At 45.0% G+C, this 24,808-nt stretch overlaps 1 protein-coding gene across 1 annotated transcript in view; it reads right to left on the bottom strand.

The window, feature by feature from the left end:
* The window catches only part of LOC126541369 (juvenile hormone esterase-like), a 33,386-nt gene extending 24,448 nt beyond the window's left edge, over window positions 1-8,938 (bottom strand). Inside the window, exon 1 of the mRNA XM_050188120.3 lies at window positions 8,080-8,938. Within this exon, the coding sequence (XP_050044077.2) occupies window positions 8,080-8,337 (258 nt within the window). The 5' untranslated portion in view covers window positions 8,338-8,938. The remainder of the gene's footprint in view (window positions 1-8,079) is intronic.
* Between the last annotated feature and the right edge of the window lie 15,870 nt (window positions 8,939-24,808).

Raw genomic sequence — 24,808 nt, 5'->3', positions numbered from 1 at the left:
ACGTTAAAATTTCGAAAAACGTTGCACAGAAGATGCCCCTCGTATCCCTTGACTATCAAGACTGTGTAACGCAGGGTTATTTCCGGGCATTGAGAAAGGTATATCTAATTACGGCAGCTTGACATTTGGAAGCACATTTTTGAGAAATGTCTTGCAAAAGCTGTACTTGATGCACGCGCATTTAACTTGGCGCATACATTTTCCATAGTAGTCCATCTATTGTTGCTAACTTTGATCTTTCTGGCATTTGTATTCATGCAACGACTGCTTGAGAAATTTTGCGCCGCTCGTAAGAGTAAATTATAGATGTTCTGGAGTGCTCGATTACGCCATTTATTGCAAGCGCTGCAATCAACCCGCATATTTCTAACTTTGTGTACGCATTAGCCATAACCTGCCCCCTTATTTTCATAAAACTTAAACAAGTTTGTTTCTCTAATTTAACGTGGACGCCAGAGAAACAAACTGTATGGCACATAAAAGTAAGGAAAGGAAAAAAGTGAGAGTTCAGTCATTCTTAGCAACGCTTATACTTATACTGGAAAAACGAAAGTTCCGTCCCACACTGAACTTAACGTGTTAAGTAATTTCGTCGAATTTGAAGCTGGTGTCTTATGCATTTGCTTTAGTACTACTGTAAATATATCGAATTGTGCCAGTATGACACTTTGGAACGCTTGGATAAGTAGCTTTCTACGAAGGCTGCAATTAAGCTACATGGATGAAAAGTTTATCGTTCGTCGCGCACAACATCCTTCCTACTTAAGTGAAATAATAACAGCGTGCTTTACATAGTTCACCAAGGATACCGGGGAACAGCAGCTGCAAGCCATGCGTAAAGCATAAAAATTGGGAGAAGTCGAGTATTCAGTAAGTACTTTTAAAGCACATAGTTACCATACACACTTCTACATTTCGGCGCTAATTGCTCATGATATGGGCCTTATTTCCTCAAAATATCAATTTTTCGCCTTTTGTGGTCCGCCCACAGAAGTGAAAGAAATATTCCGGCGTTTCATATAACGCTTCTATATGGGGCAAGAACGCTGGTTTAACAATTTTCGTTTAACCCCTAATTGACCCAGACATTTCAAAAGTTACCTGTTTATTGCGCTTAATAATCCCTATACATTTTCTCAAAATATAGACATTGTTAGTAACTTGGGTTTTCGATAATACTATGAAAACTGGCAGTCGCCACAACAGCTTCGCTGTAAAAGGAGGTAACCGAGCAGGCATACCAGAGATTCGAGCCGACTATTTGGCGAATTGAAAACCAGCATTGTGTAGTCTATACGCCACAGCCACTTTGCGCAACCGAACAGATAGTAGTTCATGGACGTTAAGAAGCGCCCATGGTTTTCGGTTGGGTTCAACTCGCGTACAGTACAACGGCGTTGAGGAGACGTAGTGCCGTTAGCGTATGGTGCACTGCGACATCTTGGCGTTCGTATTGTTCTGCACGTTTTCCCTGGGCGATTTCCTGCGTCCGACATCAGCGATTTTCTCAAGCAAGCATAGGAGCTTCAAGGCGTATCGAGGAGTCGGTGGCACAATCTAGCGGTTGAGTGAGTGAGTGAGTGAGTGAGTGAGTGAGTGAGTGAGTGAGTGAGTGAGTGAGTGAGTGAGTGAGTGAGTGAGTGAGTGAGTGAGTGAGTGAGTGAGTGAGTGAGTGAGTGAGTGAGTGAGTGAGTGAGTGAGTGAGTGAGTGAGTGAGTGAGTGAGTGAGTGAGTGAGCGAGCGAGCGAGCGAGCGAGCGAGCGAACTCTTATTCCCAGACACGACCAAAGGAAGAAGTCGCACTCTATAACCTATCTGGTAATTATATCAGATACCAGAACCGAAGTATTCGTTGTCGAAGAAAACATAATCATGAGTTTGGCGATTCCTGGCTCTGAACGAATGCTTGCACGTTCTTTATATTGAAAACAACCGCAATAATTATCACGAACATTAAAAGATTAGATTTTTCTCTCTTCGTTAACGCCAGTAAGAAAAAGACGGTGAGGCCTGAACTGCAACAAAGTTAAATCTTGGGCGACCCTTTCTTAAACCTCCGACTGGGAACGCTCGTCACCAAGGCATGTGAGCATGTCAGCGGTCAACCCCTTCCAGGGGAGCAAGAGATAAGGTGCGCGTGTACCTGCCGTATAAGCAACGACCCCACACGCGCCATTCTGGCACGCGACATGGACTAGCGAAGCCAGGCCAGCATAGCGCTGGCCACATGGGCGATAAGAGTCGAAGGAACGGAGGCTGTGCGAGAGAGAACAGGTGAGGAAAAAGAGGACAGGAGAAGAGACCGCTTGTTCTACCGCTACGGCACTCGCGAATTAAACGAAAAAGAAAGAAGACATAAAGATAGGCCCAATATCAGTGCGACCACAAAAAAAAGAAGAGATAAAGATACGCCCAATCTCAGTGCGGCCACGTTCGCACGCGCGGGAACAAAGTGAAAGTGCCGTCCGGCCCTGCACAATCTCCGAAGAGCCCTGCTCTGCGGGACGGGAGCTCTATTACGCAAACATTGGCCTCGGCTCGTGTGCGCGTATCGCAGACGCAGCGCCATGCGCAGCCTACAAAAGCAGCGGGGAGCCCTTCGGAACAGTGAAGTGCCGGCGCGATCCGTACTTGGAGAGGATGCGGAGGGTCATATGCTGCATCACTGCGTATACCGAAGCCCGCATTCACTGTGCTTCACAATTACATGGCGCTGGTCTAGAATCCAAGTCATACCGAAACAGCGGACGGCTCCCTTACACGCATGCGGCGCGGTGACCCGTGCGTTATCGCGATAGCGTTCCTGATTGGATGACGCCACCTGAAACTATTACTGCAGTACAATATTAGTGTGAAACAGAAAAGAGAACCCCATCCTTAGCGCGATGTAATGGCGTGGCAGACACGCGACAATGGGACATCACGTTTCCGTGCCAACTAGCGCAGGTTTCGAATCTACCACACCTACGTACATCGTTATATGAGGGTTCAGAATCATGCGAATGTAATCACAACAATCTTGTTACTGAACCTTGCATTACTGAGCAATCGTTTGTTACTTTTAACAAAAATAATTCGCGTTTCGTGAATGAGAACACACTGTACGAAATAAGGGACGATTCTGAGACATATAGAAGCACTCGCCTTCGCCCCTTACCTTGGATTTTGCGGGCAGGTAAGGTTAGCTGGCGTCCAACTGCAGATGTCAGAAAATGCATGCTTCTGGCTACTCCATTTAGTTTCGGCTACTGCATTCTCCAGCAACACCACGGTCAAGCAAGAGAAGTTGTTCTTCGTGTTCGACAGTGCAGGGCCACGCAGACTGCAAACAGTGCTCGAGCGCCGTGGAAGACGAGCGGAAAACTGTGATCTAGCATTTTCTTGGACCCACAAGAGACGTGGAAAAAACAAGGAAGCGCGTCTCAAGTTCAGTGGAAGTAAAAATCAACAGACTTAGGCCGTAGTCTGCCTTCATCATTCTGCGAAAGCTTGCTGAACGCTGAAGCGTTTGTTGAAGCCGGCTTCTCCGCAACAAATGAACCTAGGTGGGGAAGCTCGTTTTCACGGTTGCGTTTAACTTGATTTAGCCACTTGTTCTTAGTTTCAAGGTCGGCACTCAACCAAATGCACCAAAGGGTAAGATGCAGGTGCCATGAGGATCTAATCCCTTGTTAATTAGCTGACGGTAAATGTACCGTACGCCATTTTGCCGATGATCCATGACGTTTGACAGCGCGACCTTGGACAACGGACGGCGAAAGAGGCGACAAACGGATACAAGTGTTTAATTTTCGCCTCTTTCGCCGTCCTTTGTCCGAATTCGCGCTGTCAAACGTCATATACCGACACCTACTAGCCCGGTCGCATAACTTATTACCGATGATGACAGCAACGTCCAGCTACGCACTTGTCACGTGGATAGTTTCGATGCTCATTGAAGTTAACATGCGTCGAAATTTATGAGCGCGATTTAAACAGAAAGCTCAATTGCGCATATGTATATCAAAATCAGGCCTACTTGAACTAATCGAGGAGTCACTCTCTGTTTACTGATATTGATCTGCGTTGAGTCGAACAAGCTGAAAATTGCCGGTTTGTCATGGGTATAAGCCATGTGAGAAATAGCTTGTGCCACCAGTCGTCAAACGAAGCAGGCGGTACAGAACTGTCAAATTACAGATTACAGCAATGAACACGGAACTTTTTTTATAAGAGTCGTGGGCGTTCTCATTGGTCATCATATCGAGGGTTAATCGCAACAGCTTCCTTCGGAGCAGCTTTGGTCTGTATGAGGCTTTCTTCTTCTACTCGGCAGTTACAGATGATTAGTACAATAAGGACAAGCCACTTGGCTTCAAGCGCAGGCGGTGGAGTCGGGGCTTATTGTTACGGCTCTGCGTTTTCGGAGTTTATTTCAGGCCAAATTTGGAGGGTGTTTATTTTTTGAAAGAAATTCGTAGTTTTCCTGTGTGTTTCCATATACCATGCGGTTAGGTGACCCAAAACTGGAGTTTTGGCGTTTTATTCATTTCTTTGCAAAATGTGGCAACTGCTCTTTAATAGAAGGGAACACTGTCAAATTGACAATACTAAAAGAGAGCTTTGTCGAGCAACTGGTAGCAGGATTATTGCCTCTGGTTTCAACTTGTACTATATACAAGCATAGTTTTTACTGTTAGCACCCGCAACTTGGCACTCTCCTTCTTGTTCCCGGCACGGACCATAGAGAACATCCTTTCGACGTTCTCACTAGATACTGGGAAGGCCAGGAGATGCAGTGCGCAGCACTAAAGGAGAGGCCAGTCGTGGGCACGCACGTACCAGCACACCATTAACTCAGCAATTTCCTTCGCGTCATATACGGAATACTGCAAGAAAGTTGATGGTCGGCATCCGCCAGATGACGGCCTTATCGAAATCATGCATTAAAAACCAATAGAAAACTGATAGGAAGATCGGTGGCGTAAAACCAGGAAGGATACATACAACGAAGAAGCGTAAAAACCGAATGCACCATAGGCTGAGAGCCACAGCGAGCTCTACTTCGCTTCCACTCTATCGCCTCATTTGGGAGCAAATGTTTTGTTTAGATAGCTACACAGTTTGAGGGATTTACACAAAAATTGATCTTGGTGGCGCAAACCACAACCCCGTTACAAATTAGATGCACCTAGCATTCATCCGTGTTTATGACAAAGAAGCAAGAGCTTGCAAGAACGTAGCGCAAGAACGTAGCGCAAGAGCGTAGCATGGCGAGTAGAGCTCTGTCTGTCTGTTATTTCTTCTTCCACATGTACGTGCGCTAAATGAACATTTATTAGCAAGGAAGCTTGTTTTGATTGTGTTTGTGTATCTCCAGCCCCAGCTTGTTGCGCTTTTGGCGTGTGGCTTTTTCTGGACTTGTCACGCATCGCGGGGTTCGCGGGGTTCGCGGGGAAATGCATCGCGAATTACGGGAGACAAAAGGCTAAGATAATTTTAAAGGCTACGTGCCCTCAAAATCGGAGTTATTCTGATAAATCCAAATTCGCAAAATATTTATCGGCGAGCGTTCTTTTGGAGCTCTTCGGATTTATACGAAAATGGATAACCGAAGTTCCGTTGTCGCGGAAGGCCGAAACCAGGAAGCGCCATTTAGAGGGTAATGCCGAGGCACGTCGGCGAGCTTACGCTGTCACTTAGTCGGGCACTCTGAGCTAAAACATCTCGTAATTCTTTTTCTTTTTCGCTTCACCCTTTCGCTTCACCCCTTCACCCTGCCCTGTTGCACGTACGCTCAAGAAAACGCTCCAGCGGCGTTCTTGACGTTCACCCGCTATACCACGAGCCCACACCGCGACGCAACGATACCGCTGATCGATTGCATATATGCGCGGGAGGGTGGTGACAAGTGTTGAGAGGCTACGTCGGCAAAATTAGGAAGCGTCGCTATCACCTATGTGAACTCGCGCCTCCCTTTCTCTCTTCGAGATTAGCCTATCTGAGACGGATTTGGACGGTCATATCTTTGACAGCGCAGCACGTGGACAGCTGCTGGCCCTGGCAGTCGTCCAGGGGCCCACTTTTGCCATTCGAACCCTACCTCAAGGATATATAGCAGCTGGCTCTGTCTGGCAGTGGCACTTCCCGCAACGCATCGTCGACTCTAGAACATTTCGAAAGCGGCTGGGTGATACAGCGGCAGTGGAACTCATACAAAAGCCGAAATGTGCAGCCCATACGCGAGAAAAATGTCGAGCGAGAATATTTGGCAGATTACACACATAAGAAACGATGTGTCTCGAGAAAGTAAAGCCCTGATGTACAGAACAAACTTCAGTTTTGGCAAATTTGAAATACGCACTATCATAGCCGGATCTCTACCTACTTTCTTATATGTTAAGTCCACGTGGTCCCGACGTAGAGTAGCAAACCTGATTTCTTGTTCTGGTTAATCCTGCGTGCCTTTCTCATTTCTTTCTTCTATTTCTCTCTCTTTCTCTCTAGGCAATGTAATTACGTTGCTTAGTTGTCGCGGCCTCACGTCACAAGCCTACGTTTACTGGTGCGTAGACTGGACGCAGCGTTGTTAGCGCCAAAGGCTCCGCGTTCTTCGCGCCTATTTATCTATTGAGACAGTGAGAGAGATTCACCTTTACATGCATCAAGATTCAAACATACATCACCACATCAGGAGACAAGGTTAACAGATATGCCTGACTATCATCCCATCTCATCAACTATTGCACGTATTGCCGATGGTGGCCACCACTAAGCTGCCTTTTCTTTCCTTTATATTTTAGAGGGGAGGGGAGGGGGGGAGGATGGGAGTACGGTTTTTTGTGCGTGGTTAAGCAATGAAAATAGCTACCATCCTATGCGTTACCAATCAAATTAATGTAATTTTAGCGTTTTGTGTTCCCGAGATGCACAGAGGTTTAGGAACGCACATTACATACTAGTCTGATGCAACACTTTGGGACCAACTGATGAGTTTCAGATGATGTACCAGGACCGACTGCACCAGATTTCTCTTTCATTTCATTTCATTTCATTTCATTTATTGAAGCCTTAAAGGCCCGGAGGCATTACATAAGGTTTACATACGTAAACAAATTTACTTAACTATAACAGGATTTCGAGGGTCTGCACGTGCTTCTAGTTTCTAGTATTCGTTTATAGAAAGTGAATTTTTTTAGCCGTATTTCCTTAGACTTTAGGCAGGTAACTGAGTACGGTTGCGAGGAGCAACTTTCCGCAGCAACTGATTCTAATCTCAAAAAGGAATACGCTACACCAGAATCACTATCATCGGGTCGGTAATAATATCACCTTCGAAGCTTATGCGAGCGTTTGTCACGATATCTCATCGACATTGAGACAAAGAACAGACTACAAACTCGACCAGCATGACAGATAACTTACACTTCCCACGCCGTGAACAAGGGAGGACTTCAATTAAAAGGCAGAGCTTGCTAAAAGAAAGGATTGTAATTATTGAGAGCATTCTGTATCTAGAAGTTCCCATTCACTTGGTACACCACGTTTGATTTTTCTAGTCGTAGCAAATACTAGTGGGAGGATGTTCGGAGCAACGACCGGTCAACTACGGACGTTAGGGTGAATATACTCCCGGTTCATTTTAACGGGCTTCTTTTGGAAAGAAGATAAAATGGAGGGCTTCTTTGCCCCCCGCGATGCTCCATAGTGTCAATTAAGTTACATAATATTTTCCTGCGAACGTCCTAGTCATCGCAGGTCACAATCACAGGGACTTTGTGTGGCTATACTGAAGTGCCCTTGAGGCAATAGTCCGAGACTCAACTGGGTATTATTTCTTTATCTCGGTTAAATTCCATCAATGCAGTTCATCTTTTCGAGGAGGTACAAAGCCTATATCATCTGAGACGGCCGTTCAGCGATTGCACCCTGAAACTTCAGAAATGCGCGGGAAAACAAACTCTGTCGCATCAGGCGAAATATTTCCGCACCTCTGCATGTCTGACCCTACGCTTGAACATCGCTTCATGCTGCATACCACGCGTGTGCGCTTTGTGGCTACGGCTGCTGCAAGAGCGGTCGGGTCAGCAGAACACATACCTCAAACCTGCGGCGACCGACGGGTGGCTTGGCGTAGCGTATCCCCTTGAAAGCGTACACTGGCACTTGAGTCACCAAGCCCGGCGCGGGAGCCTGCATCAGACTTCCAGTGATGGTGCCATAGTCTGTGGTGACCTGCTGAGTCTGTGGCTGCTGAGCTCCGCATCGATGCACCGTGTAAGATATCAGGAGGAGAAAAACGAGCAGTGGTAGCCCGCTTTCAAACGCGAGCGGGGACTTGGAGGAGCTGGACAGCATCGTTTCGTATACGTGTCTTGTGTTAAATTATAAGCGGTTCCGGGCGCTTCAGGTGGCCGCACGCCAGGAAGAGGCAGTCGACGCGGAGCAGACGACGCGTGGCTTTGAGGGGACGTTGTCTGTCGGCGACTGCCCGACAAGTACCGAAGCGTCTCGTACAAGAGGGATCTTTCTTTTTTTTCTTTATCCTTTAAATACGCTCGACGACTTAGCTGGCCGGCGTAGTTATCTCGTTTACACTGTAGCGGTTTCGTCGTCCCGAGACGGCGATCGCGGCTGATAAAACGTAGAGGAGGAATAGAGGGGAGCTGCATGAAGAAAAAAAAGGGAAAAGTAAGAAAGAAGCTGAAACGTGCTGCCCCGAAGTGCGCGATGACGTCGACTTGGTAAGTGTCGCCGCTGACAACTCACTCAGATCCTATCAGGAGGCGCGTGTGTGCGCTGTGAAAAGGTGCTAAGCACTTGACTTGGCACTCTTAAACGTGCGTGGCCGAGAAGCCAAGAGAACGGGTGTGTTAGGTGCGCCCGCTTGTAGCTAGCTAAATTTTATGAGAAGCTTGAAACATCTTAGATTTTTCTTCTGTTCCTTGATTGTGTGGATTGATTTCACATCAATTCCAATGATGAATGATTTTGACGAGCGCAGCTATCGTAACTTTAGAAAGCGTATATTTGACCTTTAAAGTTTTCCGCCCTAATTGACAAAAATCAGAAACTTCTGACTCCGCTATAACAATTCACGCATCGCGTTGGGATCATTTTAACACTGCGACAAAACACATATCACGAGTCTCTAAAGCAGCAACTCACAACCCATGCAAGGACAAAGCCAACGTATTAATTTGCATTGCGGAAGTTGTGTACAGAATTCTTATTTACAAAGCGATAGTATTATCATTATGTGGATCGATGTTTTCTGCTTTAGTCGATCTAGCATGTCCTTTTCAGAATAGGTCTCGCATTTCCTTTTTGGTGTGAAGAAATATAATTACAAACTGCGAACTCCAGTCTCTTGTTTGTTGTTGTTGTTGTTGATTTTTTCTTTTTTTTCATTTTCGTCGCCCTCTTTTCACTTCTTATAAAACAACTGCAGTCATAAACGAAACATTTGCCTCGAAGAAGCCTCCGGAACTAATAAGTGCACTTCTGGCTTTTACGAGTGTTTGAACAAGCGTAATCGATCGAAGCAATAGTTTCGCCAAAGCAGTTTCATTTATCGTGTCTTCTTTTTTTTTTTGTCATTTGGAGATTGAATGATAACGTTTTCGACCTTTCTTACCCAGAGGAAAGGAGGGGATTTACTTTCTATATCGTAACTATAAGCCCCTGAGAAAGCACTCGAAGAAAAGCCACCCTCACACTGAAACTGCTCTATCGTCATACTGGTTATAAATGGAGGATTAGTGCAAAAAAGGAGGATTAGTGCAAATTAATTTTCAATTGCATTAATTATCCCCAGAAAAACTGGCACTGATTGTGGATATTAAGAGCGCAACTTCACTTCAGAACTTCAGAACTTCAGAAAACGAGCCACGCAGTGCGGGTTCTCCGCTCGTATTTTTGCTCGGAATAAAAGTTCAAACGAATGAAAATTATGTCAGCCTGACATAACTGCTGCATACAGACTCGTTAATGTTCGCAGAACAATGCGAAATTTTATTCTAGAGGTACGGCAGCCTTGCTAGGATATTTTTCTTCTTTTTTTGTGTTATTGTCATTCTGTGTCTTTTTAATAGATCTTCTCTGATGTGTCAGAGGTGAGAAACAACCTTCAGTAAAAGTTTTTTTTAGTCGTTTCCCTCTGTGCTAGACGGTCTATTCATAATTGATTCTGTCGTATCTCCTTTTTTTTATTTCCTTAGCTTCTAGTTCTTTTTTTTTTTAATGGCAACCACACACGTGCATTTTCGCGCCTGCCTCTAGCTCGTGCGCATGTGAGGCAATATCGAGTTGCAACCATTCAGATCTGCGAAACATTGCCTGTCCCCCCTTCAATTGGTCGTATCGGTGTTACTGACCGAGGAGAAGAATTAAAAAAAAAAAGTAATCGTCTTATTGTGACGCAGTAATTAGTGAGAAATGGGGGTAATGGAGAGTATGTTTGCGCTAGAAAATATAACGTCACATTGACATCTTAAAGGGCCCCTCACCAGGTCTGCCATTTCGAGCAGAAAAGCGCAGAGCATGCATTGCGCGATAACGATCGTGTCTGCAAAGTATTACATCGCTACGTGCCGCGGAAAGATGTGAAATTTTAAACCGAACGCCGTTTTCCCTTCTCGCGGCCGCTGCGCTCCAAGCTGGAGGATGACGTACACGTGTTAGTGCGCCACGTGCGCCGCGCTGTGACGTCGCTCGTGGTGACACGTGACTTCGAGAATTATTCAAGGCAACATCTGTTATCTGTGTAATATGTTGCTTGGTTAGACGAATTAAAGCTTAGAGAAATAATAAAACTCACAAACCGAATGTCTGCATGTGTTTTTTTTGTTTTACTTCCCACCGCAGAAGAGAGATGCACTTCCGTTTCGTCTGCTCGTTCCCACGTCGTGGAGTCGCGCGCACAGACACCGAAACTATGTCGTTTACTACCGTGTTCCGGCGCGGGATCGTGCTCCGTGATACGCTTGTGTCTGCGTCAGTATTCGTGCAGCACTGACTTATACCGCTATTCAGGTGTCCTCGTGCACAGCGCGAAAGATCGCGTGCTGCGCGAAACAAGACAATCGTAACAGCTCGCAGGCGACGCCGTCAGCGAAAGTGCGCCGCGCCGCAAAAAAAAAGAAAAAAGCGAGGAGAAAAAAAGAAGATGAAGGCGAGGCCTGTGACGCATGCGTCACACGATCCTCGAGGTCCGGTATGGGAGAACGCAGGGAAGTAATCTTGTTTGCGGAGGCTAGACGGGGCAAGTGGAGAGAGCGCCTACGCTTGCGGAGAAGCTCGCCTCCTGAAATTATGGGTTCGTGACACTGAAATATTTCTATCTCGGCTATTAATGAGCCGATTTGAAAAATATTTGCGGCAGAACGCTGTCGAGAGGACACGCAACAACTTTCAATGTATAAACAAAATTTGCAATGGGGCCTGGTGAGGGACCTTTTAAAGTGTTAGTTTCTCTGTACTGCGCCCCCCCCCCCCCCCCCGCCGCTGGTGACGAAGTGGCTTGCGTAATGGGAGCGGCTTACAAAAATAGTCACGCGGTACGATTTAATTATACGTAAAAGAACACCAGGCGTTCCAAAAGCAAACCAGAGCCCCATACCACTTCTCTTGTACTGCGACTTCTCTCCTATTGTCCAGGTGTTACACTGGGGATATTAACAACACAGCAATCAATCAATCAAAGGCACAATTACGTGTGGAGTTGGTGTGGCAGGGCCAGGACGCGATGGTACTCATGTAAATGGCTCAGCCACCTGCATGCCTGACTTTAGCATTAAGAATAAAACTTGGTTTTTTTTTTTTTTGCTAAAGTAAACAAAAACGCATCGTCAAAAAAAAAAAGAATCTAAGCTTTTCTTTGTAAGTTATGTACTGCTGCGTTTAGCTGTTGACGTGGCATAGCAAAGCATGAAGTTAGGACGTCAGCTGTCTGACTATACGGCACTACGAAAAATCTACTTTTCTTATTCGTGCAGGCTGTAGCACTTCTATTAGCATACGTTTTCCCGCTGATGTGTCGATGTAATCAATGCCCTTCAAAACTTTCCTTTCTAATTACGCGTCTCGAGGATGTGGATTCAAACCAAGCTCCCACCATTGAAGTATTGCTAACTGAACATTTGGCGGGACAGAGAGCAATATGACATTGACTTTATGTAAGTTAACTAAAATTCTAGCCAACTGAGTCCTCGACATCCGTAATTCCCGAGGTCTACACCATAACCGGCCTTGTCAATGAAATTGTGCGGCACTTAGAAGCAAGACTGCGCCAATTTATAGGACCGAAGCAAAAGCGGTATAACGTTGTTATTTTTCTTTCATTGACACGAACAAATAAGGACATGTTGACACTGGCCTGGAGCCTTCCTACTATTTATCACATGAGTAACATGAAAATGTATCACACGGGATCACAAATGTAAAGAAACGGCATATTATAATATGACATTTCGATAATTCCTCAAAGCACAAAATATCACAAGTATATAGCATAGTATGCCACAAACACTGCAGGCACAGTACAATAGGCAAAATTTAACAAAAGCGAAAAGGGCACAGTGTATATACTCTGGGAGAACATCGCGGAGACTAAAAGGATTGGTCAGAAAACAAAGCTGATAAAATGAAGTTCAAGACGAACGTGACCTCTTCGAATGGGATGACTCGCATAAATGCCTATCAGCACCGTAATAAACAATTGGACAGCCTTGACAACAGCGTTGACAACAGGCCTTTCTTTGTTTTAAGTCGCTAAAATTATCGCAAGACGGTAAAATTGTTGGGGTAAGTATGAAGAACGGCAAAGCATTGCACTCACATGAAAGACAGTTTATAATTATATGCGAAACATTGTTACTTTCCAACATAAGTGATGCTGGAGTTTCATCCTCGCGATCACACCATCACCATCAGCATCAAGGACAGAAATTCCCCGGGCTTGGGGCGCGTTTCAATTCTTTCTTCTTTTTCCTTTTTTTTTTTGCGAGTTGCTCCGTCGTTGCTTTAGGGCCTGACGCAATTCGGGATGATTTTTTTTAACAATTCGTTTAGGTTCCTATTCTTTTTTACCTTGTGTCATTGGCTCGCAAGAAGCACAGCACCCGCTATTGCCACGATTTACCCCTCAGCTGTACGGGTGACAAAAAAAGTTATAAGAATCAGAGGATAACGATCCTTATATATAATGCCACCCCTGTGTTGACCGCGTCGCCGGTAAATTTTACCTTAACAATTTCGGCTTGATTACTGCGTTGTTCTTTTTTACCACCCACAGCGCAACGAAAAAAATATTACTTCACTCATTCACTGAATTCTTATGCTCCATTCATTGCGAGAAACTTCAATGCGTCGTCTGTATTTGCTGGGCGGAGAAATTCCTTGAGCATCTTTCTGCTAAACCATTACCAGACACTTGCCCGAATTCGCGAAGCCTTTCGTTGGTAAGTTTTTCTTGCCATTCGCCGGTCGCCTTCACTAATAATATGTTCCGCATCAGAATTGGCTATAATTTAAGCTTGCGCAACATTTTAGCGCAAGAGCTTTTTGTGGATTCAGGCCCTCGTCATATGTCATAAATTTCTATAGTTAGTCAAAAGAACTAAGCTGTAATTACAAAGAATTCAAGTTTGGAGCTTGTCTCATGCCTGAGTGCCTGTAGTGAACGTTTACCTCAAGAAACTTGATGTGAAAGTCGAGTCCGTTTTAGACCTGTTGTTCTCGTCGGTACAAACGCACTTCTATAAACTCCTGGGCCCGTGTTTTCAAAAGCCTCTTACACTAGATTCGTTCGTAAGCGAAAATTTTAGCCAACAGTGTAAAACTCCTTACACCCGTATGGGTATAACGCCTCACAAAACATCCTTGGCGCACCATATTTCTTGCAGTTGTTTTTTTTAATGGGGCGTCGCTCTGGTGAAGTTTAAGGGTGTGCGAAGGGCATATTTCGGAGGTTACACCTGATAAGTGTGTGAGAGTATGGGAGTGTTTCATTTTGACAAAGCAATAAGGCTGACGGCAAAAATAATTTGTGCAAATATCGGATTTAACATGATGCCTAATTAACAAATATATCTTGCTCACTAATACACAAAAGCATGCACAATATTTTCTTTTTTCAAATGTCGTCACTAACTGTTCGTAGACGCGACCTCGATTGAACGGCTATAAATACCGATCGGTAGCTCTTGCCATACAACTCGGGAAATGGGCTACAACGTGTTAACGAGAAATAAAGTAAGAATCAACTTGCGGTAAACGTCATCTGTTTTATGTCATGCGAGTGTTATTCTTTCACGTGCTGGTTGGTATGTGCTATTGGTATACGTGCTATTCTGGTTACAGTATTATACATTGGGGACTGTCAGCCCCAACCCTTATGGTGAGCTCATGATCGCGCATCGGGTCGCATAAAATTCTCGATTTCATTTGTTCAGTAAATAGTCAGTCAGGCGATAGATGGGTTCCTCACAGAGGACAGATAGTTTATTTATAATTTTGTTAATGTCACTTTCATTCCTGCATGAAGAGCGTAATTTTATAAATACATCCGTCACGATAATTAAAATGCCAAGGGTGTCATGTCGTGAATTTCACCCTCAAAAAACCCGCCGCGGTTGCTCAGTGGCTATGGTGTTAGGCTGCTGAGCACGAGGTCGCGGGATGGAATCCCGGCCACGGCGGCCGCATTTCGATGGGGGCGAAATGCGAAAACACCCGTGTACTTAGATTTAGGTGCACGTTAAAGAACCCCAGGTGGCCGAAATTTCCGGAGTCCTCCACTACGGTGTGCCTCATAATCAGAAAGTGGTTTTGGCACGTAAAACCCCATAATTTAATTTTTTTTAACCCTCAAAAAGGGTGTTTCTGTGTACGAAACGGTCATATCGAGGGATGTAAGCCAAGGTGCGAGTTAGGGAAACATAAAACACCTTTATAGGTGTAAATTGGATTAGAGTGAATCCTGATGGGGTTTGGCATATTATTGGCGAAGCCGGCCAGCAAACGGCAAAGGGCCCTTGCGAACAAAAAGCATTGTGAATTCGGCCCCGACAGTGAGCATCCTATGCACTCTTAGACAAAAGTACGCTCTTTGGGGTGTATATCTGCCACACAACAATAATCGTCATCTGCCTTGCTTGCGTTTCCTTTCTTGAAAACGCCGCGCCCGCTACTTTCCTGTCGGGAATGCTATATGTCATGCTGATAATGCGCATGCCGTTCGTTACTGGGAAGTACCGGGCTCGCCGCGTTAAAGAAAGGAAATGCGGACAAGACAGATGACGATTATCGTTGCCTGGCAATAGGGTGTAATTTTGCTTAAGTGTGTAGATGGTGTGTCCGATCGCAACATAACAGAAAAGTTTGTACACTCTTAAACAAAATTACACTCTTTGGGTCGTGTCTTGCCACACAACACTAATCGTCATCTGCCTTATCCGCATTTCCTTTCACTCTTAGAAACATTTACACCCTTTGGGGCTTATCTTGTCCCACAACAATGAAGGTCATTCGTCTTGCCCACGTTTCCTTTCTTTAACGCTGCGAGCCCGGTACTTCCAAGTCGCGAACGGCATGCGCGTTATCAGCGTGACAGAGCATTCTCGACAGGAAAGTAGCGAGCGCGGCGCTTTCAAGAAAGCAAACGCAAGCAAGACAGATGACGATTATTGTTGTGCGGCGAGATACGACCCAAAAGGGTGTATATTTAGGAGTGTACACTTTGGGACTTATCTTGTTCCCTAACCACGGGGGAAGAACGCCCCAAACAATAATTAACCTCCGTTTTGCGTGCCTTCCTTTTGTTTAACTATGCGTGCCCATTACTTCCAGGCCACGTAGGACATGCGTGTAATCCGCGTTACATAGCATTGTTGACAGCAATGTATCGAACACTCAGGAGTAAACAAAGTAGTTTCAATCAAGACAGATGACCATTATCGTTTCAGGTACGCGACAAAGGGTGTAAACGTCTTTCAGGGTCAACTTATATGCTGGACTTGAATCCTGCATACGCTTTAAATAAGTTAGACAGTGCCGAAATTTTCTATTTTCTCTCGTGTGGACGACATGTGTAATTTTAAACGAACTAAATATTTCGCCTTTTGAATTCGTTTTTATATTCAAGGATATACGGTGCAGCAAGTGCCAGTCGATAGCTTACGGCCTTTTGGGGGGATTTTATATGGCTCAAAACTAAGAATCTACTGAACCATTTCGATTTTCCCTCGCCTAAATTCATGTAACAAAATTTTAGATTTTTACCTCCATTTTCTGAACACATAAGCAAAGTCTGCCCGACTCTTGGCCAATCCCCGCGAGTGGGTAAGCGCCAATCTCATCAAGGTCATCCTCATCATCATCATCATCAGAAGAGATCAATCCCTGGATCACAAAAAAAAGGTTATACGGTGGCGATAAAAAGTGAGACGGTGGTTAAAAGCAGTAATAAATTTACCCTCCCCTGGTCAACGCATTCAAACTTTGCCAAGTGTATACCCATAAACTAAATACAAATTTAATCTAACTACGAATAAATTTAGTTCGGCTCCGGCAAAACTCGGCCAGCCCTTTTACACCTATAGCAAATATGGTTTCAACACAGTGTTTTGTTTCCAAAGTGGAACAGTAGCCGGCAGATTGAGCGGTTAACAGCGTCTTTGAATAGATATTTCTATCTCAGTATGTGCTATATTTCGCTATCAGTGGCGACGGCGTAGCACTGCTGTGCTCGAGGGCGCGGGATTGAATCCTGGCCACGGGGGCCGCATTCCAATAGCGGCAGAATGCTAAAAACGCTCGTCTACTTATATTTAGGTAGACGTTGAAGAATACCAGGTTGTCAGAATTAATTCGGAGTCTCCCTACTACGGCGTGCCTCATAAACAGATCGTGGTTTTGCCACGTTAAACCCCATTATTTAATACATATACTTTTCGCACTCTAAGATGCCTATTGAATTATGAGCTTCATTAAGAGATTGCATAAGTTAGTACAATGGACAGATGTCTATTGTTCTTCACGCCGGTGATGTATAACATCTTATGGCGTTTGCTTGGGCGTATCAGTGGTTTATTCAGGCATCTCAGTAAGGTTATATTTGGGCCGTTGTTATCGTTGGTATTCCCAAGTGATATTATTCACTCAGCGTCGCATTATTCGCAAACGATTCCATGACTTATCAAGAAATCAAGAATGCTAATGAACAATCTCATTTAAATAAGAGGTTATTGTTAATTAGATATAACGGAAATAATAGCAAATAAATATAACAACCTAAAAGCACTGCTGCCATGACAATAACTATGAAAAGTGAAACCCAACGAAATATGCATACGATATGAACGCCGGCTTTCTGGCCCGAATTGACAGCTATAATTATTTAGGCTTCGTATAATTAGCTACGCTAATTAAATGCGTTGTTTCACTGTGCCACGCAGAGCTTTATGTATATGTCACTACTATATTTGCAGCCTTTCTCGAGCATAGTAGTATTTTACAAATAAATAAACACGTCGTGCCGCCACAGTGCCGCAGTGATGACACTCGGGAATGGGCACACACATGAGATCCAAGTGCTAAACCTCACCATGCCTTCATCTTTGCATGACACTACTGCCAGTTTCCCCAATGTGGCAATTTGGGAAATATTCGGTGCAGTTAGGCCTTTGAGTTTCATTGAATTTCATCCTTGGGCATATGCAGATGTTCTCCTTTGCCAGAATAATTAATGAAATGCGTATATCTTGTAATTAATTAGCAAGTGCGTCCTTTTTTTTAATGGTAGCTGTTTGCTGTAAAACAACGTGGTTTAACACAACACATTTTCCTTATAACAATGTGTGACAAGTGAGGACTGTTTTTTAACAGCACTTATTCTACGGGTTGTCAAAGCGCGTGACAAACGTGCAGGATATTGTCTGCGCGAACATTTCGGAGGATTCCCTGCCTTTGAACAAGTGAGGAGAGCTATCAAGCTGTACAGCGGTGAACCTACTCTTCCATATAACCCGGTTGGCGCACTATCACTGCTAACGACTCGCCATCGCTGACAGTGCAGTGCTTCACGCGTGACACTTATCTCGTTATCTCAAGTATCAAGAGCAACAGACGAAGTTGGCCAAGAGACTGAGCCACTGAAGGAACAATGCCATCAAAACGCCAATTCTTCTCGGCTACATCCTCCGGATCCCGACGTCAGTCAAAAACCACTCCTATCACATCGACACCTTATCGTTTTGCATAACCACGGAGAACAGGCACTCGAGGTTCCGTGAAAAACGGCACCTGGAGAAGAAGCAACTTCAAACGTGAGCGTGGACACTGGACACCGCCGCTGAGAGCACAAGAGCCGCAGCGAACAGAAAGAGACTCACCGAAAACGCACTTTCCCAGTACGGAGGCATCACCCACATTGCGTTTCGCAACTTTAGCTCAGAGATCGAGATATAAAGATATTTTTGCGGGAAGGGTGCTTCTCCTTAGTGGGACTAATCCTTCAGAAGAGAGATAAATAAAACAAAGAATTCTCCATGATAAAAAAAAGGAGGACAGCAAGAAGACAGGAGACTGGGCATATACACATGACGCATTGTTCTGTGTGACGTACATTCGTACTTCTTTTATTCAAGGCAGCCTACGAATTATCTCACCTGTGCAGCTTGCAAGGCTCTTCTGCTTTACGCAGATGAGACATCCATACTTAAGTGACGATCTGCCCTCGTTAAATATGCGAGTGTTTACATTTAACGGCAGCCTACACTCGTGCACATCCAAGATCCAGTGATGGTAAGTCCAATAAGCCAATTCGCTTACCATGTCAAATAGACCGCTTGGACAAAACCATCGAATATACGAACGCAAACATTCGTTGACACATAACTCCAGCAGACACTGAAACCAAGGAAAGCATAAGGAAAATCACCTCTGGTTTTACAGGGTGTGAACTTGGGCGAGTTGGTAACACATTTTAACGTGCAATGGCGTGCTGTAGCCAAGGCGCATGTAAAAAACAAACACAGCGCCACATTTGTTCGTAGCTGCGTGTTTGCCTGTACTATATCTGTAGCACACTTCTGAAAGCTTATCTGTAGTTTTAATTGAAAGGTAGAAATTATAAGGAAAAGATAAATGACAGCAGACGAAAAAACAACTTTCTGCCAGTTGTAGCCGAACCAACACCATCTGACAGGACAAGGCCTCCGCACTCTGTCATATGGCGTCAAGGTACCAAGCCCGACAAACACCACCTGGATAGCACAAGGCCTTTTCACTCCGATCCATAACGTCATGTTCATGGTATACTGGTTCGACTGCCATAGAATCTAATGGGGATGCTCCCGAGTAGGCAACAGGGATTTTGACGCCTCCGCTTTCATCGCGCCAGCCTTGTGAATCGAAATTTTGGGCCAGTAGCGTGACGTTATGGATCGGAGGGAAAAGGCCTTGTGCTATCTAAATAGTGTTGGCCCGACTCGCATAGATTCAATGGGCACGAACGAAAAGAAGGCACGCCGATTATGGCGTCACTGATGGGTTTCACAGTGCAAACATTGGGCCAAGTAGCCCTACGCCACGAAACAGAATGGGAAGGCCTGCTATTTTGGTGGTGTTGGCCGAACGCACACCTACGCATTGATTGAGCAACGGCAACGGCTATTCTTCTTCCACCTTCTTGGGTAATGGGTATGTACAAAAACTGGCCTTGGGAATGTTAGTCAGTGCCAGACATGGCCATAGCGGCGAGAGTAGAACGTAATTTTAACCGCAGGCGTCACGTGGTAAACGATTTGATTTCATTTGTAACGTCGTTATCAGAAAAACAAAGAACAGAAGCCCTGGTTGTCTTAAGCATTAGAGGGTTGTGGGGATGCTCCCTACAGTGACCTTGATTGTTCATGTCTTCGTAGGCGGTTCCCGCAGACACGAACCACCTAGGCCCCTCACTATGCAGTGAACCTCGCTATGCAATGAGACCGTCCCTATAGGTAATGAACGAGAAGAAGGAAACGGAGGTGCTCATCTTTTTTTTTTTTTATGTATATATACATGCACGATCACATAAAGCCAACAGACAAATAAGCCATGAAAATGGATTCATTTGTTGTTGCTGTATCTGGTTGTGTCTACCAAGCATGCATAGAGCTGAGAGACTGGGATCGGTACTGGTCTCTGTTTCATTTCCCGTTTCTTTGTTTGCGCGCTCTTCTTTGCTGCAGTGTAGTTGTACAACATAGTCTAAGCCTAAGATCCACCAAAACAGAATTGGCTTTTCTAAGGCTTGAACAAAACCAGTCTTGTAAATTTTACATCCAGGTTTAGGTAATAAAGTGTTACGTTACCCATTGGCATGGGCCCCACTCTGACCCCGAATTTCCTTTAGAGAAATGCTCCGCTACTGATTGGATCACAGTGTGACAAAAAAAAGCTATTGAAAGAAAATTATGGGGCTTTACGTGCCAAAACCACGAGATGATTATGAGGCACGCCATAGTGGGGGACTCCGAAAATTTAGACCACCCGGGGTTCTTTAGCGTGCACCTAAATCTAAGTACACAGGTGTTTTCGCATTTCGTCCCCGTCGAAATGCGGCCGCAGTGTCCGGTATTCGATCCCGGGGCCTCCTGTGCTTAGCAGCCCTACACTATAGCCACTAAGCAACACCTCCAGGTAAGCTATTGAGGAGGCATATTATATTGAGATGCATATTTTGACGCTATATATAACGGAAACCATGCGCGAGCAGCGATAAGTAACATCACTATAGGTTCAAATATTGCTCAATGTAGTGGTTCTCCCTCAAACCAGATTTTCTTTCTTTTGTTTTTTTGTTTTTTGCAGGCACTTTATGCAGGCACAACCCCGCATGGACTTGGTTTGGACATATTAATAAATTATTGATTTATGAAATTGTTTGGTTGCTCGTTTATTTATTCGTTCCTTCGTTCGTTTTACGCTTTTAATCAAGTCTTACAAATACGATGGACAATGGCACATGAGTATTGGCCCCTCCTCTCCTAGTTACTTGTAAGTTGCTGCCTAGAACAGCCTTACAAATGGTGTACATATGGCCTCGTATAATAAATTTTATTGCGCATCTTTAGTGCGTAATATTATTGTACGTGCAGCAGCCTTTTGTGCGGGTGTTCTCCGAGAACGTAGTAATTTCCTCTTGCGTTCGGTGCAAAAGTGCGACATATACAGTCAACTCAAGGTTACCAGTTGGGGTGCCTTGAGGTGACCAAGTTATTTTAATGGTACTCCAAAACGTAAAAAGAAACTATTTCATTCATGCGCCCCATCTTGCAATGCTTGCATCTTGCTTGCCCCATCGTGAGCAATGTGGTTCTAATTCAAGCCTATATGCACGCCTGACAAGTCACTTAGAACGACAAAAAGCTGAGCTAGTTGGTAAGGATTCATAGTTGGTAAGGATTCAAAAAAAAGGCGTTAAGGCGTGCAGACACGGACACAAGAGAAGTGGACAACAGGAACGCCGTGTTGTCCGTGCTCGTGTTCCGTGTCCGTGTCTGCGTTGCCCACACCTCTTGTGCCCGTGTCTGCACACCTTAACGCCTTTTTTTGCATTATGACAAGTCACGACTTGCGGAACTGAGTCACGTGTTTACGGGCGCGTCCCGTCACAACGAGGACGGCAACGACCCGCTTATTTCATCCCAAGCCTCTGCGAGAAGCAAACGCCTCGGAACACAGCCGCGCACAGTGCCCCATCATCGCCCCGTGACGCGCGGAGGGGGCCGGCCGGTGACGAAAATCTATAGTGGTGCGAAGAGGCACAAAGTAACGTCGGATGTCGGGAGGTGCGCACATCCTTTTTCATCGCGCCGCTATCTGAAATAGGTTTGCTCGAGGTGCGCCAAAAGCATCGTGACATACCACTTACATACCTACAATACCTATACACGCGGAACAACCAACGAGCAGGGGTCTGCTGTGCGAGCCTTTCGCGTGCCTGGACAGGAAATGGTTTGTTTGAGCACCACTTCGCCGGCGCGTGTTTTCACAGCGAAGTGGCCCGTTTCACGCATGTGTCAGAGGGCACGCTTTTACGTACCGTCACGTTCGCATACCGGACGTCCGAAACGGGCACATTCTAAAACTAAATTGCCAAAGACAAAAACTGTAAGCCTATTCAGACGCGGAATCCAGCCCTTGAAAAATGACGTGTCTCTTCCGTCTTCCATCTTGGCGTCTTAAATTACTCTGATTTTAAAGCTCCTCTGGTTTGTTGCTACTCACATTTGCTAAGCAAGCAAAGAAGTGTACTATACCTACTGGTCTGACAATGGTTCGCTAAAGACTTAATTTTCTTATATGTCAATGACCAGGCACTCTCCTTGCATTTGACTTCACACTCTAGGCCTTGTCCTTTCCCCAAAACAATACTCATTATCTATATTTATTTAGCGCATGCGCGTCCGGTACTTTCAGGTCACCATGTAAAGGCATGCGCCTATCAGCATGACATATAGCGTCCTTGACAAGAAATTTGCGAAAGCAGAGTGTCAAAGAAAGTAAGCCCACACGCAAGATAAATGAATATTATTGTATTGGGATAAAATGCAGGCAGTTCTACGAGAGATGTAATTTTTTTTAGTACACTTCGACGCGTGGTTCAATGCGCGCGGTTCACTGTGCACCATTCCAAGCGTACCGCCATCTGAGTCGTTAAGCGACCTCCAGCGGAGTATCTGTAGACAGTGAATGCAGAAATTTGCTTATGTTTATTTCAGTTCATGGATCCGCGTGTGTGCAAGTTTTGGCAGACAATTCAGTAACCACCTTTCCGTTACTGAAGGGCGGGATTCGGTACGAATCCTTATAAAGTATAGTGGACCGCTTATCACACGGTCAACAGAGCACGAAACGATCGCTTACAGATCGCCATTAGTGGCTGAAACACGTCATCGTAAATCAATGAATCAGTGTGCAGTGAATTAGTTGTCGTGCAAGAAACAAAACACTTTGAGGAAACGCTAACAAGGTGTTCGCTTATACGACCGCGTGGCGAAGTATACTATAATAGCAGTGTGAGATATAGTGGCGGAAGTGAAAACGTAACAGGAAACGGATTGCTGGGCCATAATCGCTTGTAATACCCTGACACAAAGAAGGACACGAAAAAATGAATGAGGGTGATGACATGCAACTAGAGAAGAGCACTTTTCTTGTCTTCTAGTTCCTGAGCACAGATGAGCCTTTTGTCCTTGTGGGCATGCGCTAAAATGTTGTAAGGAAACATCTGTTGTTTTTGTTACTGCTTTCAGTTCCGGTACACCGACGTGGAGGTGTCGTGACGTCACGACACACGAGGACAAATGAGTTTATAGTCAGGCGTGCGCAATTAAGTTATACTTTTAAAGAAAGTAGAATACAGCCATTATTGGACCTGAAGCTGAACCTGTCTTCCTCTTTATTGTTTTTCGATACGCGCGCTATCTGCTGCTTCTCTGTCACGGCGTTTCGAGTTACGGCCCCAAGTTTCTATTTCTGCAATCAAAAACGCAATAGTTTTGACAGCCACCCTTTGGTCTGCTGCCCGTACACGTTGCACCTTGTCTTTCGCAACTGTTAGCGATATTTGTGGTATTTTTCCAAAGCCTGCGGAGAAGGCGCACAGCCAAAACAACAATCGTTGGAGGAGCCTGATAACGTTAACCTTGCGCAACCCTACATATCGCAGTTCGTCGCTTTGTCAAAGTACGCTAGTGTGCAGTCATCGCTTGACGCTCGAGCACAGCATATACATCTTACAGTAACGCATACACTCCCCAGAGCCGGGAGGGGGAGGGTAAGGCCGACCTCTTCTACCTACCTCCTCCCTTCCCCCACCTCCTCGCCCCCCCTAGCAACTACCATTGTAGTACGCTTGGCGATGAAGTGCCTTCCTGCACCCACAAAGGGAACGGGGAATCATACTCTGCTCCTCAACAAGGAAAATCCTTGCGCCGCCCCTTTTTGACCGAAGGTGCGGAGTTTACTTGCTTGCTTGCTCCTCCCTCGTGGCGCTTACCTACTACGGGGTTTGGCCAAAAAACGGGCGGTTAAATGTTAAAGGGAAGTGGAGAGAGAATAACCTAAACGGAAAAGTAAATCAGGGTGAAGTATAACGTTTATGATAATTAGGAAATAGATTTAGCTGGCGGATACAGAAATAAAGATATTTGTAATTATATATAAACCGCAAATTTTGTGGGTTTCTTTTTTGTGGTATTAGAATAATTTCGAACACACAATCGGTGATTTAATGAGTTACCCAATTATCGGTTTCGACAGTCAACATGGTAGCCTTCTTGTGTAGCAGAGATAGTCGTAGATGACCATGCATATGTTCCGGTGGCTAAAGCCCAATGAAGAAGCCCCGATGGAGAGGATATTTTGGATATTTATTCCCAATTGCGTTAAATGATATTGTAGCACGTCACTTAAATATGTTGTGGGCAGGAGTTTGGCATCAGGTGGAAATATATTATCAAATTGAATCTTTACATTAGGCAAGGACTTGTCTGGGCAAACGATCTCGCGTGCATTAACGTTTAGTGGATCTAGCTCAGCTTGCACAAACAAAAACTGAGAAGTGGGACGAATGCTAATCGAAAAATGCCCTCGTTTCACTCTGTACCGACGTGGGAGCGGCCCGCATCAGTCCCAGACTGATCCCTCAGGACCTAAATAAAGTTCTTCATACCATACCATACTAATAAACACAAATTGTGATCGTCTCAAAGAAGATTGATAAAATTTTAAATATGTTTTTCGTGTTAGAATGCGGAATCGGCAGGGAAGAGTAGGC

Source organism: Dermacentor andersoni, chromosome 2, assembly GCF_023375885.2.
Source record: "Dermacentor andersoni chromosome 2, qqDerAnde1_hic_scaffold, whole genome shotgun sequence".
Taxonomy (NCBI): Eukaryota; Metazoa; Arthropoda; class Arachnida; order Ixodida; family Ixodidae; genus Dermacentor; species Dermacentor andersoni.
This window is presented reverse-complemented; position numbering and strand designations above follow the sequence as displayed.